This window comes from Macrosteles quadrilineatus, unplaced genomic scaffold (genome assembly GCF_028750875.1).
Source record: "Macrosteles quadrilineatus isolate MER2022 unplaced genomic scaffold, UCM_ALF_1.0 Scaffold_2__2_contigs__length_208266976, whole genome shotgun sequence".
Taxonomy (NCBI): Eukaryota; Metazoa; Arthropoda; class Insecta; order Hemiptera; family Cicadellidae; genus Macrosteles; species Macrosteles quadrilineatus.
In genome coordinates this window covers 122,666,634-122,681,282 of record NW_026542595.1, presented here as the reverse complement: position 1 = coordinate 122,681,282, position 14,649 = coordinate 122,666,634, and the positions used below count along the sequence as shown (strand labels likewise).

General features: G+C 36.2%; 2 protein-coding genes and 1 pseudogene across 2 annotated transcripts; 2 read left to right on the top strand and 1 right to left on the bottom strand.

The window, feature by feature from the left end:
- The first annotated feature begins 1,071 nt into the window (after positions 1-1,071).
- Positions 1,072-10,638, top strand: LOC128984836 (T-related protein). The gene is made up of 7 exons (XM_054404202.1): positions 1,072-1,202; positions 4,336-4,431; positions 5,125-5,293; positions 7,089-7,223; positions 7,767-7,890; positions 8,536-8,664; positions 9,403-10,638. Exons 1-7 carry the CDS (start codon positions 1,072-1,074, stop codon positions 9,702-9,704), a joined length of 1,086 nt encoding a protein of 361 aa, XP_054260177.1. The 3' UTR covers positions 9,705-10,638.
- Positions 10,639-11,710: 1,072 nt separating this feature from the next.
- Positions 11,711-12,545, bottom strand: LOC128984835 (elongation factor 1-gamma-like; annotated as a pseudogene).
- Positions 12,546-13,904: 1,359 nt separating this feature from the next.
- Positions 13,905-14,644, top strand: LOC128984834 (elongation factor 1-gamma-like). Its single transcript, XM_054404201.1, has 2 exons — positions 13,905-14,013; positions 14,206-14,644. Exons 1-2 carry the CDS (start codon positions 13,905-13,907, stop codon positions 14,613-14,615), a joined length of 519 nt encoding a protein of 172 aa, XP_054260176.1. The 3' UTR covers positions 14,616-14,644.
- The last annotated feature ends 5 nt before the right edge of the window (positions 14,645-14,649 follow it).

The following is a 14,649-nucleotide window of genomic DNA, read 5'->3' as shown; positions in this document are numbered from 1 at the left end:
AAATTCTTTATAGCCATACAGAATAGTTTTTTATATGTGTAAAATTAAATTTAACTCTCGATAACTATGCAATTACAAAGCAAGACATTTTTGATTACTAACATTCTATAAAACCGCCAACAGGGCTAAATTTACTAATATCCCAACTTTTGACACCTTGTTAAAATTTGTTTATAAACACAAAAATCTAATAACATTTCAGAACCATTGATATCGACCGATTACTCATTTGCGCATTGAAAGATTACCAAATATGTTTGTTAATATTAAAATATTTCCCTTCAAACCCCCTCAGTATTTTCCTGCCCTTAAATCTCTCGTTGCATCTACTTCATATTAAGCCATGTACTATATTTATTATACTGTATTTATAGCCTCTGCAGTTCTTGTTCTATCTACTTCATGTTATACCGTTTAATATCAGATTGATACTAATAACCACTATATTGCTTGCTTCCTCTACTTCTAGTATCACCATCAAAATTTAGTCTATCTATTATAAGTTCTTCTTCATTATATATTTCATGCTTGTCTATTAAAATCATAGTTTTTAAGATAATATTTTGTCGTTGTTGTTGGCCTTCAAAATTCTTGTTTCCTCTAATTTATACCTCGTCAATCGTCTTCTACTAAGTTCAACTCCTGAATTCTTTACACTTTTGCAGATTTATACCATACGAAAGTCCAATGTTTTCTCAAATTCTAGACCCTTCATTTCTTTCTACGATTTTATACCAAGCTGAGGTCCTACCCTTACAATTCTAGTTGCCTTCGATTTACGCTCATATATTCTTCTTCCGCCATCAACTTCCATCATCATTACACAATTTCCTGCAGTTTTTAACACTCTAAAGTTGAAGTCTTCAGTTTAATGGCAAACTAAGCCTCTAGGATAGTTTTTGCCCTACTTTCCGACCATATAGTCTTCTACATACTCATGTCTATCATCACAGTCGTTATCATACTACCTCTACTTCAAGCTACGTCTTCTACCTCCGAATTCTACACTTATTCCCCCAGTTTTCTACCCCCACCCACTACAGTTCCTCGCTTGCAGGGTGACCACGGACCATGGCCCAGCACGAGCACACCGCCGACCCTGGGGATGTCCTAGAGAGATTGCAACTGTCTCTCGACGATCGAGATCTCTGGGTCAAGTTCCAGTCTCTCACCAACGAGATGATCGTCACAAAGAATGGAAGGTAAGAGATCTAATTTACATGGTTTTGTTTGAGAATGTAAAAAAATAATGTTAGTTCCAAATTTACGGTCTAAGTATAGGTCGTGCAATTAAAGAGAAGGTGTTAATGTGTTTCTTATCATAGGGTAGGCCTACCATTGGGTAATGTTGATCAGAGGAATCGAAAATGACATGCAAACAAATAACATTGTATAGCGTTCCTAGATTATTTTTCCTACATACATTAGACGAAATAGAAAAAAAAATTGAGCTGTTTAAACAGCAACCAAACTATAAACACCCCTTATACGGACAATACTGTATAAAGATCCAATAAATATGCAGGGGCAAACCATTTTTACATAAAGCTCTATCCCGGAAAATGTTTTACAAATTTTCAGACTAGCCGTAAAGGGTTGTAGCATTACCACTTCCACAAGACTTATTAAATATTGGCGGGATTAAAAATAAAATTGTATAAAGCATAAGCGGGTTTAAAATTCTATTGGTTTATTAAATTAATAAATTATATTTAGCTCTAATGTAATGCTAAAGTTAACAAATTAAAAAATACACTTATGTCATGATCAGAGTGGTATAGGGTTTTAATATAGCTCACCGTGTAGGAAAAAATTAACGAATTTAATCGGCGTGATTTTGAATAGATAATAATAAATCTCACTGTTTTTTCACGTCTAAATAGAATTTCGGTGGTCGTAGGCTCTTACCAATTTAAACATTAGTTAATTGGGCGTGAATGCACTAAAATATATGTTTAATCTAATTTATCAAGCGGGCGACCTTTGATGCGGCCTTGTGGCATTATGAGACACGGTTTTATTTCCCTCCATAAAAGAGAAGAGGGGGTTAATTGGTGTCTAAGGCGGGGGAAAATGGCGGGCATCTTTCCCACTTCTGTACAACCCACCACTCTAGTCTCCTGTATCATGGTGTGACGTAAAAAATACGTGTAACGTACAAAATAAAGTTGAATTTGGAATTAACCAACGGAAAATAAGTGTATAGTGTATTCAAAATGGGGATCACGGTTTAGACTATTGAATTAAAATTGATAAAAGGGAACAATAACAGTACGAGTACAGACCATTTATTATTGGATTTCCATGATAACTGTAAAATTTGCAAATTTTAACCTCGCATTCCTGTAAGCCTCTTATAAATTACAACCCGTCGTTTGGCAAACCTAACTAAATCTAATTTGACTACAAATCTAACTGATAAAATCTATGTTTAATCTAACAAAAAAATTAATTACGATCATGTGTTTGGAGTAAAATGGATTAATCTGGGGGAAAATTACATTACGGTACGGTAATATTCAACTAATTAGTTGTTCAAATAAACATTTAAGAGAAAATAACGATTACGTATCCAACAAACGACAAAATAACAAACTTACATTGAACTAAATAAATCTTACTGAGCAAGTGTGTTTCAGAAACAATAATAATAGTTTCTGCTTTTAAAGTACTACTTATTAATCTACGATCTACCTACTGTAGTTAAAAATAAAAACTATTACAAAAGCAACCTACAACAATCGTGATGGAAAATGTCCGCAATAAACCTTTGAACAACCTACAACAATCCAAAAACGACTAAAAATGATAAAAAACAAAATAATTTCAAAACTAAAATGCTACGGGTTTAGTTTAACAAGTTTACATAAAGCGAAAAAGTAAACAAATCCTGAATGTCGGCAAACAAGAAAAAGTAATAATAAAGTCAACAATGTATTAATCAGCTGTTCGCTAAACTAACTCACAACTCTAACTGCTTGTTAGTTCTTTTTGTCCAAACAGTCGTTTGCTTTTGTCCAGTAACATACACATCTTTGTGAGTTTACATTCCTGTTCATCTAAGTATATTTTATACGATGTGAAAAATGTATCCTCAATATCCTGGTTTTGAAACTGAAAGCCCACAAAGGTTGAGGATGGGAAGCCAACTCGTGTTTTGTTTTGCTGGACGTTTGGATGACGACGAAGTGCTAAATGGTGAAATTATCACTCTGTTATGTACAGAGCACACTGGCGGCCATCTTGAATGTCTATGGTCAACTCTCTCTAGAGTCAAACGTCATCTTTCAGTTTCAACATACAGTAGTTACTAGAATCAAACGCATTTTTCAACAATTTTTTCTACATTGTGCCGTTTTGCTGCACTAAATAGAATAATATAATTTGATTGTTGGATTGTTTTGGTTTTGTTCACAATAGGTTTGGCAGTGAATTAACAATATCATGATTCATATGTATGGGTCCTGCTGAAGGTTGAATACATAAAAATCTGAATATGTTGTCAAAGGCAGTAATAGTTATTTGTGCAACTAGTGAGAAAAGTGAGCAATTGACTCACTCGAGAGAAATCCTTACTCACGAGCCGTAGGCGAGTGAGGAATGGTTTCTCGAGTGAGGCAATTGTACTTTGAACTCGAGTTGCACATTATACTTTTCCTACAGTTACCATAAAACAAATAAATTGGTGAAGAAACATAACCTATTTTTACACAGAAGTGAACTTTACATAACATAACATAACATTTAATGCGAAGTGACAAATACAACAGTACAACAGCTGACCAGCTGATTTACAGCCAGTGCTGCCAACGTATTTCGCGCGCATACGACGTTGACTGCATGTTACGCGCTCACTATTTCGTGCCTTCACGTTGCAAATCTGGAGTGAGACAAAGTAATTAGAGTGAGACAATGTTAACATTGTCTCACTGATGAGCGAATTGGCCACTTTGCTTTCTAAAATCAGTGAGAGAACATGTACATTGTTAGGTAACTGTAGGAAAAATATTATTCCAGCAGCTATGGATAGTACAAATGAAAAGTTTAAAATTGCTATTTCTCTGACTGAAACTTTGGAATGGTTTAAAAATTCAACAAAATAAAATGTATTAAAAATTAATAGAGACAAAATTACGCAAGCAATTTAATGAATCTTTTTTTTATTTGATTTATTTCTTACATTTTGCTTCTTCAAGCTTATTTCAGAAATGGGTCAAAATGAAATAGGCTTTTATAGGCTTATAGAAATGGGCTTATGTCATACTTTCAAATGGGGTCAAATTATTTATTGATCAAGACAATGAGATTTTTACTGACGATCTCACTATTTTCCAGACGCATGTTTCCAGTTGTCAAGATCAGTATCACAGGACTTGACCCTACAGCTATGTACTCCGTTCTGCTGGAGTTTGTACAGATTGAACAGCACAGGTAAACTGCAGTAATAGTTTTGTAGAATATATAAGCATCACTTGTTTTAAATATTAAAACAGTAATCACAATCAGTATTTTGAAAAGAAGAAAACATACTATGTTTTTTTTTAATATTTGAACAACCTGCACTATCATATTGCTGTACAATAGGACAATAAAACCATGCAATAGAAAATCAGATTACTATATTTTTACATCATACGATTTTTAATACCTTCAAATTATAGACGGTAAACAACAATGATATAATCATATTGTCTTGACAGCAGTATATAAAACCACCTCATCTATTCAAGTATTTATATTCTGAAATCTTTGTTTCCAATAAGACTTTTTGTTTTACAATTTTCCTTACAAACCGCACGTCTAAGTTTGCAAATGGTGCAATTTGACATTATATTTTCAGCTCAAAAGTCTAAACTATGAAAAAAAGCTGCAAATCATCTGATTTTGAATTGTTTTATTGTTTAAATTTATGATTTAAAGTTCAGCAAGCCTAGCTGTTTAATTTATTAATCCAAACTCAGCTGCTTTTCTTATAACCAATTTGAGATACAACAGGTGTATTTTCACTCAAATATGAGCAAGGATGAGGCTTGTGTTCTTAAACAGTTGAACCACCCAATAGATAAAACAGCAAATATTCCTCTTTACAATGAAATACTATCATAGCCACTATGCTTGTGCCAGGTGGAAGTATGTGAACGGAGAGTGGGTCCCGGGTGGTAAGGCAGAAGTCGCCCCTCCGAACCCCATCTACATTCACCCCGAGTCTCCCAACTTTGGGGCTCACTGGATGAAGGAGTCCGTGTCCTTCGCAAAGGTCAAACTGACAAACAAGACCAACGGCAGTGGACAGGTGAGACACTTTTGTATTTGTTGTACACTAGGAATATCACCCCTCTTTTAATCATCTTTAAAATTTAAATTTGACCAAAAATTCACATATTGTACCTTAAATCATTATATGCCTTTCCCAAGTAGCAAAAATCGTTGGCAAATCGTTGGCCCAACGTTTCTGTCGATCGTTGGCCAACGGTATGTTTTGGCACTCAGTCTTACGGTTGGCCAACCAATCAATTTTTGCAGAAGGGCCAACCATCCCATTGGGCATAAACATAAAAAACACAAAATAATAAAGATTTTGTATGCAAAGCATAATTATGAGTTGAGTAAATTGATTAAATAGTTGATGAAAACTTATTTTGAAAATAAAACGAAATAAAATTTTTTGACCAGGTAGGGTCTCGAACCCGGTACCTTCGACATGTGAGCCTCACGCCTTACCTCTGAGTTAACTGTACTTGTTGAATACAGGTGTTTTCAAGTGGTGAAAGAGTAGCCGACAGGTGCAATGGTCACAATTAATACTACAATAATATTTTTGATGCTACTGTATAATATGATTGTGTTAATCTGTTTAGGTCTCAAGTAGTTGAATTGTTTTTCTGGTAGTTGGAGAGGATACTAGTATTTGAATATAGATTATTTAATTGCCATTAGATTAGTAGTCTACTGTTATAATTGATTGTTATATAATTAATTAATCTTTTCTCTATAACTATTAAAAACTTGCTTAAATAAGTTAAAGAATATAAAAAAAATAATTTTTATAATTATTATATGTTAAGCAGGTGTTCCCCACTGTATCTAGTATCACAACATCATCTGACTACATTCATTATTGATCCAAATTTTTACAATATATTTGTCTTATACTCTGCTGCCATAACACTTATGTACTTTTAAATAAATCAATTTGTTAAAATTTGTTTTAGAATGTGTTATACTTAAACCCAACGAAGGCCCAACGATTCTTTCCTTTGTAGGGCCAATGAATACCAGTTTCCGTTGGGCCAACGTTGGCAAATCGTTAAAATTTCTGCCAACCATTTCCCAACCGTGCCGACAATTTCCCAACGTTGGGCCAACGATGTGTGCTACTTGGGTTATGTGGTTAACAGCCTGAAGAGTTGTGTAGTTATAATGTAAGTCTTTAAACCTTGAACTTTCTCATTTTTAGAGGTTTTTATCCTTAGAGGGATTCGGAGTCTCTAATTCAAAAACTGAAAATAAATATAAAAAATTAGGTGCCGGAACTGTACCTAACCTATTTAATGTGGTAAGTAACTATTTATGTTAATATTTTTATCTTTCTGAAAGAGAGGGTACTGGAAAGCCACCCTGCTGAAATCAAGCACCACTAAACTAATGAAGAAACAATGCAATGATTAGGAGTGTTTTGAAAGGGGTTAGGGTTCAGTTAGGTTACACAAGGAAATAAGAGTCTACGTCATAGATACATGAAAAAAGTCACAAAACACAAGAGAGCTTTTCTATCCACTGTTTAAAGACTTGTATTTGGAAAAAAATACCTGTGTTATTATTTTCTGACCATTTCTTTGTGTAAACTCTATTTTTTATATTTTAGTGAAAAAATCAAGAATTTTACATTTAATTTTCATTTATTTAATTCTTTTCAAACTATTTTCTCAGTTAAGCTAGCTGATGAACTCTATAACTTCTTGAAAAATTACTATCAGCCACATGGCTTTCTTTAATACAACAGTACAACACAATAACTTACAGTCCCTAAACAAGGTACTTTAGGATTTTATATTTTGCTTCAACTTTATTTGTCTTTATTTTGACAGATAATGTTGAACTCGCTCCACAAGTACGAGCCCCGTGTTCACATAGTGAGAGTCGGCTCAGACCAAAGACGAGTTGTCACCTACCCTTTTCCTGAGACTCAGTTCATAGCTGTCACCGCATATCAGAATGAAGAGGTAAAAAGAAATCCTACTATTTGCGATTATATTTTTTGTATCTCTACGTTTCATTGTAGTTTCTGTTGTAGGCTATAACAAATTATCAAACTAGATTTTGGTTCACTTTTTTTAATGAAGCCAATAATCTATTGTCAATTAACATAGTTGTATGACAACGATAAAACCTAAAACCATGGAAGAACTAGATGTATCTTAGACAAAATAAAAGTGTTCTATAAATTAGTATTTTTGTTTGTCTCCGAAGTCCATTTTTTTTAAGGTGAACAAAGCATAGATAAATCTGTTGGAGATTTTGTTTGATCTATTGGTTTAAGCTTCCAGGTTGAATAAATGATTACTGAAATCGAGTGTTGTTTATAAGAAAATTCGGTAAACCAAGAAACAAAGGAGAATTTCAAGCAATCCCTTCTTTGTAACCGTATAATAGTTCGGTATACAGAGGATACATGGCTAATATCGAACTTGCTGGATCCCAAAATAGAAACAGAGAGGAAGAAAAATATACCTTTTACAGCTAAAAATGTTTTAACTTTTCTGCAGGTGACTTCTCTGAAGATCAAGTACAACCCGTTTGCAAAGGCGTTCTTGGACGCCAAGGAACGTCCTGACTCTACAATGTACAGTCGGGAGTACGTTCCTCCTCAGCAACCTCAATATCCACAGTGTAAGTATAGATATCCTATAAAGCTTCCCTCGTCATTGATGTGGGTAAGGGATTTATGAGAACATTCATCATTAGGTATGTAATATGCAACATGTACCACCTATTCACATGACTAACTTCCATCCTAAGCTCTCTACTTGTACTGAAACAAAAGCAATAATATTTCTGATCGCCAAGGGTTGAAATTTGTTGGTGATAATTATACTCTTACAGGTAGAATTTAAGATTTTCAAGACCATGATTCAATATTTTAAAGATTTTTAAGTTCATTAATTAGTAGATTCATGGTATTCTATGGTCGATCAAGTCAAAATGAAAAATCAAGGCAAAACTTTCATCCATTGATGTTTCTAACTTGATGCAGAGTGCCATCTTCAGGGCGATTTGATTTCCGTACAGATCCAAGCAAGTATGATGCCACTTGCTACGCTATCTCAGGGGGGAAAGTCACCCTGTAAATGACAATATGTCAAGTCCAAAACACCAATAGTTGGAATTGTGTCGTTTTTGACATGGACTACAACAAATTTACAATCAGTGACTTTAAAAGCCTATCCAAGAATATCATTAACATCTTTTCTTAAAAAAATAATCTCACACACTCGCTCTTGGTTATTGTATGCTTATTAACTTTGTATGTTACAGATACCAGTAACTGGCTTCTACCTCAGACAACAGTGTACAACAATGAGAGAGTGTGTCGTAGTCAGCGAAGCTCACCCTATCCTCCTCGACCAACTAGTAGACCCTCCCCTCCAGGCACCACTCAGTTCGGTGAGTCGTTAAACTTATCTAGAGGGTAAGGGTCTGCAGGTCCCGGATACCTTTAGTTTTGCTCAGGCCAACAGTCGGCAAGAGGGATCCGGTTTGAACCTGAAAAAAATGTTGGGTAGGGTCAAAGCTGAGCCAAGGTTTTATTTCCACAACCGTAGAAATTGTTTGTGCTATTGAAAGTTGTCAATTTTGCTGCTATTGCAAGTGATGTTCTAGGGTTTCCCATTATTTTGGAAATAATGATGATGTCACAGTGACCAAACAAGATGTTCATGAGTTTCATCACAAACGGAAAATGTTCTAGATATCGCTGTGACTACAGAAGGCGTTTATAATTTCGCCAAGACCTAAGATATAGTCTAGATTATGCTGTTACCACAGAAGGTATTCACAATATCCCCATAACTGCAGATGTTCTAGATTTTACTATGACCTCAGAGTAATAAAACAAAATTATTACTCTGAGCTATGACCTACAAAGTGTCACAACTCTTTAATAAGCAGTAAACTCCCTCAGAAATTAAATATTTTAGTTCAAGAGATTTATATAATCTTGTAAGCAAGTTTTTTTGCTCCAGCTTACATATTAATTCTTTTACATTGAACTCTCATTTTATCTCTCTCCTCGCCTAACAACTAACTGTAACTTAGAATTTACAGTGGCCATTAGATGCATTAAGATTAACAATTTTTAATTCCAACCATATAAAAAAATCTCAATAGCTTTTTATTTTACAGGAGTCTACAACACAGAATCCTGTTCATCCCCTGGCCCTGTATTCACTCCAACTTACTCCTGGAGCCAACCTACTTACACTTGTGGAACCCCTCCACTACAACCTTCCCCCTCCACTTCTCCTCCATGGCATCCCTTCCCCTCCGACTACCCCCACTACCCAGAGTACATCCCCCTCCAACCGGACTATACACATCTGGAAGCAGTACCTGCGGAGGAGAGGACGGCGGAGGGGGAAATGGAGCGATTCCGAAGAGATTCATGGACCCATCTACACCCCCCTCCTACCCATGCTAGCTTATAAGTTGTATTTGCTCAAGAAGAAGCTTAAGATTAACATTTAGCTTGAATAATGTTGCTGATTATTTATTATTTTTGTTGACAAAGAAAAATTTTGCTGATTGCTAACTGAAAAAATTGATCCATAAGGCTGTTTAGGATAATTGATTAAACTCTATTTAGTAGGTCGTCTATTTATCTCAAACTAAATTTTTTGAAAATGAAAAGCTGAATTACTTACTGAAGATAAGTTGTATGTTAAATTGACATTTGGCATGAACAATAAAACCAGTTATTTTTTACGTATAGTAAAATATTGCTAATTGAAATAATGGAGGTGGGACTGTAAACAAAGGCGGAACTAAAAAAAAATCAATGAAGTTATATTTAGTCATATAAATAATTTTTCTCAAAACAGTTTTTTTATGTGAAGAGTTAGATTATATTTCTTGCTCAAAATTAATCATAAGTTATACCAAACATTTGGTCTATAGCAAATAGTTATAATTTGGTAGTCTATTTATTGTTGGAAATAGAAACAATCTTGTTTAGCAGGAATATTAGAGGTGGGCAGGTTTATATAGCTGAGTCTTCCAAATAGTATTTTGCAGTTATGTTTACTTATTGTTACTCACTCTATTTTTGTAACTTGATTGAAGATATATAGTACAGAACAGATTTTTGTATGGTCAAGCTAGATTGTGGTATAATTGTTAGAATATGTATGTTATTGAGTATAATCAGTATTATTTTAATAATTGAGAAGGTCAATGCATATTTTTGTAATATTCAATTTGAATTTGGGAGGGTAGAAATGTAACCAAACAAATCTAGAAAAGATGGCACAAAGCCACTTACAATAGCTATATTTTTCAAATAACCGTCCACATTGGAAATTAATCAATGAATATGTAATTTAGTGTATAGGAATAATATATTTCCTTGATATTCTAAGTATATTATAGATGTAAAATGTATATATTTGTTATTTATTGAAGTGTAAAAGTAAATTGTGTAAATGAAATATTTTCTTTGATTAAATTTCCCTTATCAGTAAGTTCCCTTATAAGTTGTGTTCTGAATGAGTTGCGAGTTTTTGTTCTAAGACATAAATTACATTCCCTTGACATCCAGCGATTTTTCCGTCCTCTATTCTGAAAAATTTGGCCAGAATGTGAAGGTAGTTTGTCAGGAAACCTTTATGATTTAGGGACAGTTTTGCCAATCCTCCAATCTCGACTGAGAAGACCAACACTGGAACTTTGCTGTTTTGCAATTGCTCCAAAAATTTTTTTGTGTGATTCCCGAAAGACTGCCCGTTTTTTTCTGAGGTCTACATCATCGTACCATTCAACACCTCTGAATTCTCTCCCACCATTTCACAATGAAAAGAATTTTCTCATATTAGCTTTGCGTCACTTTTGCTGGAAATATTTTTCTAAGTTACATTTTAGCTTATCCCTTATTTCTTCATTGGCGCTGAAATAGTTTTCTAGAAGGCAAAAAGTGGATTGTCAGTATTCCATTTTCAAGGCTCTTTGTTAAAGTTCGATCAAAGTCAATAATGAGTAGTAATTTTTCTGGGCCTCCAGAAGCAATGGGATTAAGCTAAAAAGTTTTAAGTTACCTGGCTTCGTCAAGTGATCCTTCTTTAGTATTTCACTACTATAGTTTCGGACTTGAAAATAAGTCCATCTTCAGGCAAAAACGTCAATAGGTCATCTAACTAATTTGGTTAGATTCGTCGATACACTCAAAACACATACACGAACACGAAAAACGAATATAATACTGTAAAAAACTGGCCAGTGTAATTAATCACGGGGGACACGTGTGGCGACGCCGGAAGATGAGTCATGACTCGTATGAAATTAGAAGCAATGGGATTAGTTTTCTCCTAAATATTCAATGGGTTTTTCATGTGAACATGAGTCAGGGATTGTCATATATGTATGTTCTTATTCTAAACCATCAATGGTATTATTATTCAAGTTGAGTTTGATACTCTATGTCGAGTCTATATAAGTAGGTTTAGTTGTTCTTGTCAAACTTCTTCCAGAAGTAGGGGATGGATTTAGCTTCGTCTTCATTGGAGTAACACCTCTTGAAGTCGTCCATGTTGAAAGTGCCTTTAGGCATTTCATCAAAAGGATCCTTAGACTTAGGCTCAGCAGCAAGTAGTGCTTCTGCAGCATCAGGTTCTTCAGCTGGATCTTCTTGCTCCTTCTTTTTCTCCTCTTTCTTTTTCTTATCCTCTGGAGCCTTGTCTTTCTTATTGTCCTTCTTTGCAGTCTCCTTCGCTGCTCCTCCTTTGGTGGCAGCTTGGACATCGGCGAACTTCTTGGCATCAAATTCGGCCATTTTCTCACAAAGCTTGAAAGAACCGATGACAGCAGTCACCTGGGGCTGGTTGATGATTGTGGTGAACCATCTGTTGACATTCTGGTAGGGTTGCCTAAAGCTGGGGTCCAGGACATACTGGTACAGATGAAGCAAAGTGCAGCACTCACAGATGTCGGCCAGAGTGATCCGTTCACCGACCAGGTAAGTTTTTGTGAGCAAGTGAGTGTTCAACACCTGCAGAGCCGCCTTCACGTCTTCCTTCGCTCGCTCTGTCGCCTGTTTGTTGTATTGCATAATGCCGAGTGTAGGGAACACCCAAGTGCATGAGGCTGGCAGGATTTCACTGTCAGCAAAGCTCAGCCACTGCAATATTTGTGCCTTCTCAACATCGTTAGCGCCTCTAAGTTGTGCATTAGCCACTGCTCTCAGTGATGTATTTGCCATCAGAGGACTCGAAAGCAAACTACCGTGGTATCACTTTGTTGGATGTAGCGTACAAGATATTCTCTGCTATTTTGGTCATGCGGCTTAGCCCCTTCACAGAGAATGTACTCGGGGAGTACCAATGTGGATTCCGACCAGGAAGAGGAACTATTGATCAAATATTTAACATGCGCCAGACTATGGAAAAGACTTATGAATACGCAGTTGATTTGCACATGTTGTTCATTGACTTTAAACAGGCATTTGACAGCATAGACAGGAGAAAACTACTTGATGCCCTTGAGTGTTATGGTTTTCCAGGGAAGCTGGTGCGGCTCACAAAAGTTACATTAGAACACACTTATAGTTTAGTAGCTGTGGGTGGTAAACAAAGTAAAGTGTTTAGGATTTCAAGAGGTGTCAGGCAGGGTGATGCGCTATCAGCTCTGCTTTTTAATTTGGCCTTGCATAGTGCTATGTGTAGACTAGACCTGAGAGGGAACATTACTCGTAGGATGATACAAGCACATGCCTATGCTGATGACATAGCGCTTGTTGCTAGACGCCTTGAAGACCTAAAAGAAATGTTTCAGACTATTGAAGAGGAGGCTAGTCGTATGGGTCTGGAAATAAATGAGGAAAAGACACACTACATGAAAATGTCTGAAGCAGAAGCCAGAAGGAGAATCCAAAACTTGGATGTAGGCAATTATTGTTTTAAGGGTGTGGATAGGTTTGTTTACCTTGGGGCAGAGCTGAACAGCAAAAACACTGTTGCGCAAGAAATCACAAACCGAATCATGGCTGGTAACAGGGCATATTATGCTAACCTTGGGATCCTCAAATCCAAGCTGGTGACCCGCAACACAAAGATGAAGCTGTACAAGACTCTCATTAGGCCGGTTGTTACGTACGGTGCAGAAACCTGGTCCCTATCTGCAGTGAACACAAACGCACTGAGAGTGTTCGAAAGGAAAATAATAAGAAGAATACATGGAGCGGTGAAGGAAGGGGATAGATGGAGGATGTTGAAGAATGCTGAAATAAACGACATTTTGCAAGGGGAGGATATTGTGCACTTCATCAAAGCAAGAAGGATCGGTTGGTTAGGCCATGTGGAGCGAATGCCTCAAGGAAGACAGCCCAAAGAAATATTGTGCCAGAACATGGAAGGGACTAGGAGAAGGGGTAGGCCGAGAAGAAGATGGCTTGATGAGGTGGAGGATGACCTGAGGATGTTGAGAGTGAGGAATTGGAAAGAGATGGCGCAAGATCGAGGCGATTGGAGGCGAATTGTAGCAGAAGCCAAAGGCCACCAAGGCCTGTAGAGCTGCGGAAGTAAGTAAGTAAGTAAGTAAGTAAGGACTCGAAAGCAGGAACCTTTCCGAGAGGAAATTTCTTTAAAAAGCCGTCAAATTAAAAGTAATGTTACAGCCACTATACATAAAAAGGAATAAAAATGCCCAAAAGTAATAATGAGCAAGAGGAGATAGATGTTAAAGGGCACAATGTTAAAAGTTCAAGTAGTGCACCTCACATTCGACCGCCATCAGAACTTCAATGGTCAGGTAACTTAGGAGAAAATTGGAAATTTTTCCGACAGAAATTCGAAATATATCTCGTTGCATCAAAATCTCGAAATGAAGACTCAGAATATCAAGTGTCTTTGCTTTTAAGCATAATAGGTGATAGGGCTTTGAAAGTATTCAATAACTTAAAACATGTTCTTAAAAAGTTTGATAACTACTTTTTGCCTGAAGTTAACGAAACTTTTGAAAGACACAATTTCTTTTTAAGAGAACAAAAGGACAACTACTCCATCTGGTACGGAGAGTACAAGTACCCCGAAGAGCTCAAGAAGGTCTACATGAGCTGTAACTTAATTACAGGTATGTTCCAGAGATTAGATAAGATGAGGAAGCAGGCCTTTACCTCTGTCTGTCTGTTTGGCAAAGATGATGACAGCACCATCTCAGGAATCTGGGTCTGGAGAGGCCAGGGTCTCGCATTTGAGTTGAGCCCTGACTGGCAAATTGACTTTGAGTCGTATGACTGGAAGAAGCTGGACGCTACCTCAGCAGACACCAAGCAACTCGTCCAACAATACTTCTCATGGACAGGCAAAGATAAGGCTGGCCGGGAATTCAACCAGGGCAAAATATTTAAGTAAATAAATCGATATGTCTTGTTTACCAATGACTGAT

Coding starts and splice junctions, on each gene's coding strand:
- LOC128984836 (XM_054404202.1), top strand. CDS start 1,072: ATGGCCCAGCACGAGCACACCGCCGACCCTGGGGATGTCCTAGAGAGA. Junction 1,203..4,335: donor ATCGTCACAAAGAATGGAAG/GTAAGAGATCTA, acceptor ACTATTTTCCAG/ACGCATGTTTCCAGTTGTCA. Junction 8,665..9,402: donor TCCAGGCACCACTCAGTTCG/GTGAGTCGTTAA, acceptor TTTATTTTACAG/GAGTCTACAACACAGAATCC.
- LOC128984834 (XM_054404201.1), top strand. CDS start 13,905: ATGCCCAAAAGTAATAATGAGCAAGAGGAGATAGATGTTAAAGGGCAC. Junction 14,014..14,205: donor ATCAGAACTTCAATGGTCAG/GTAACTTAGGAG, acceptor TTTTGCCTGAAG/TTAACGAAACTTTTGAAAGA.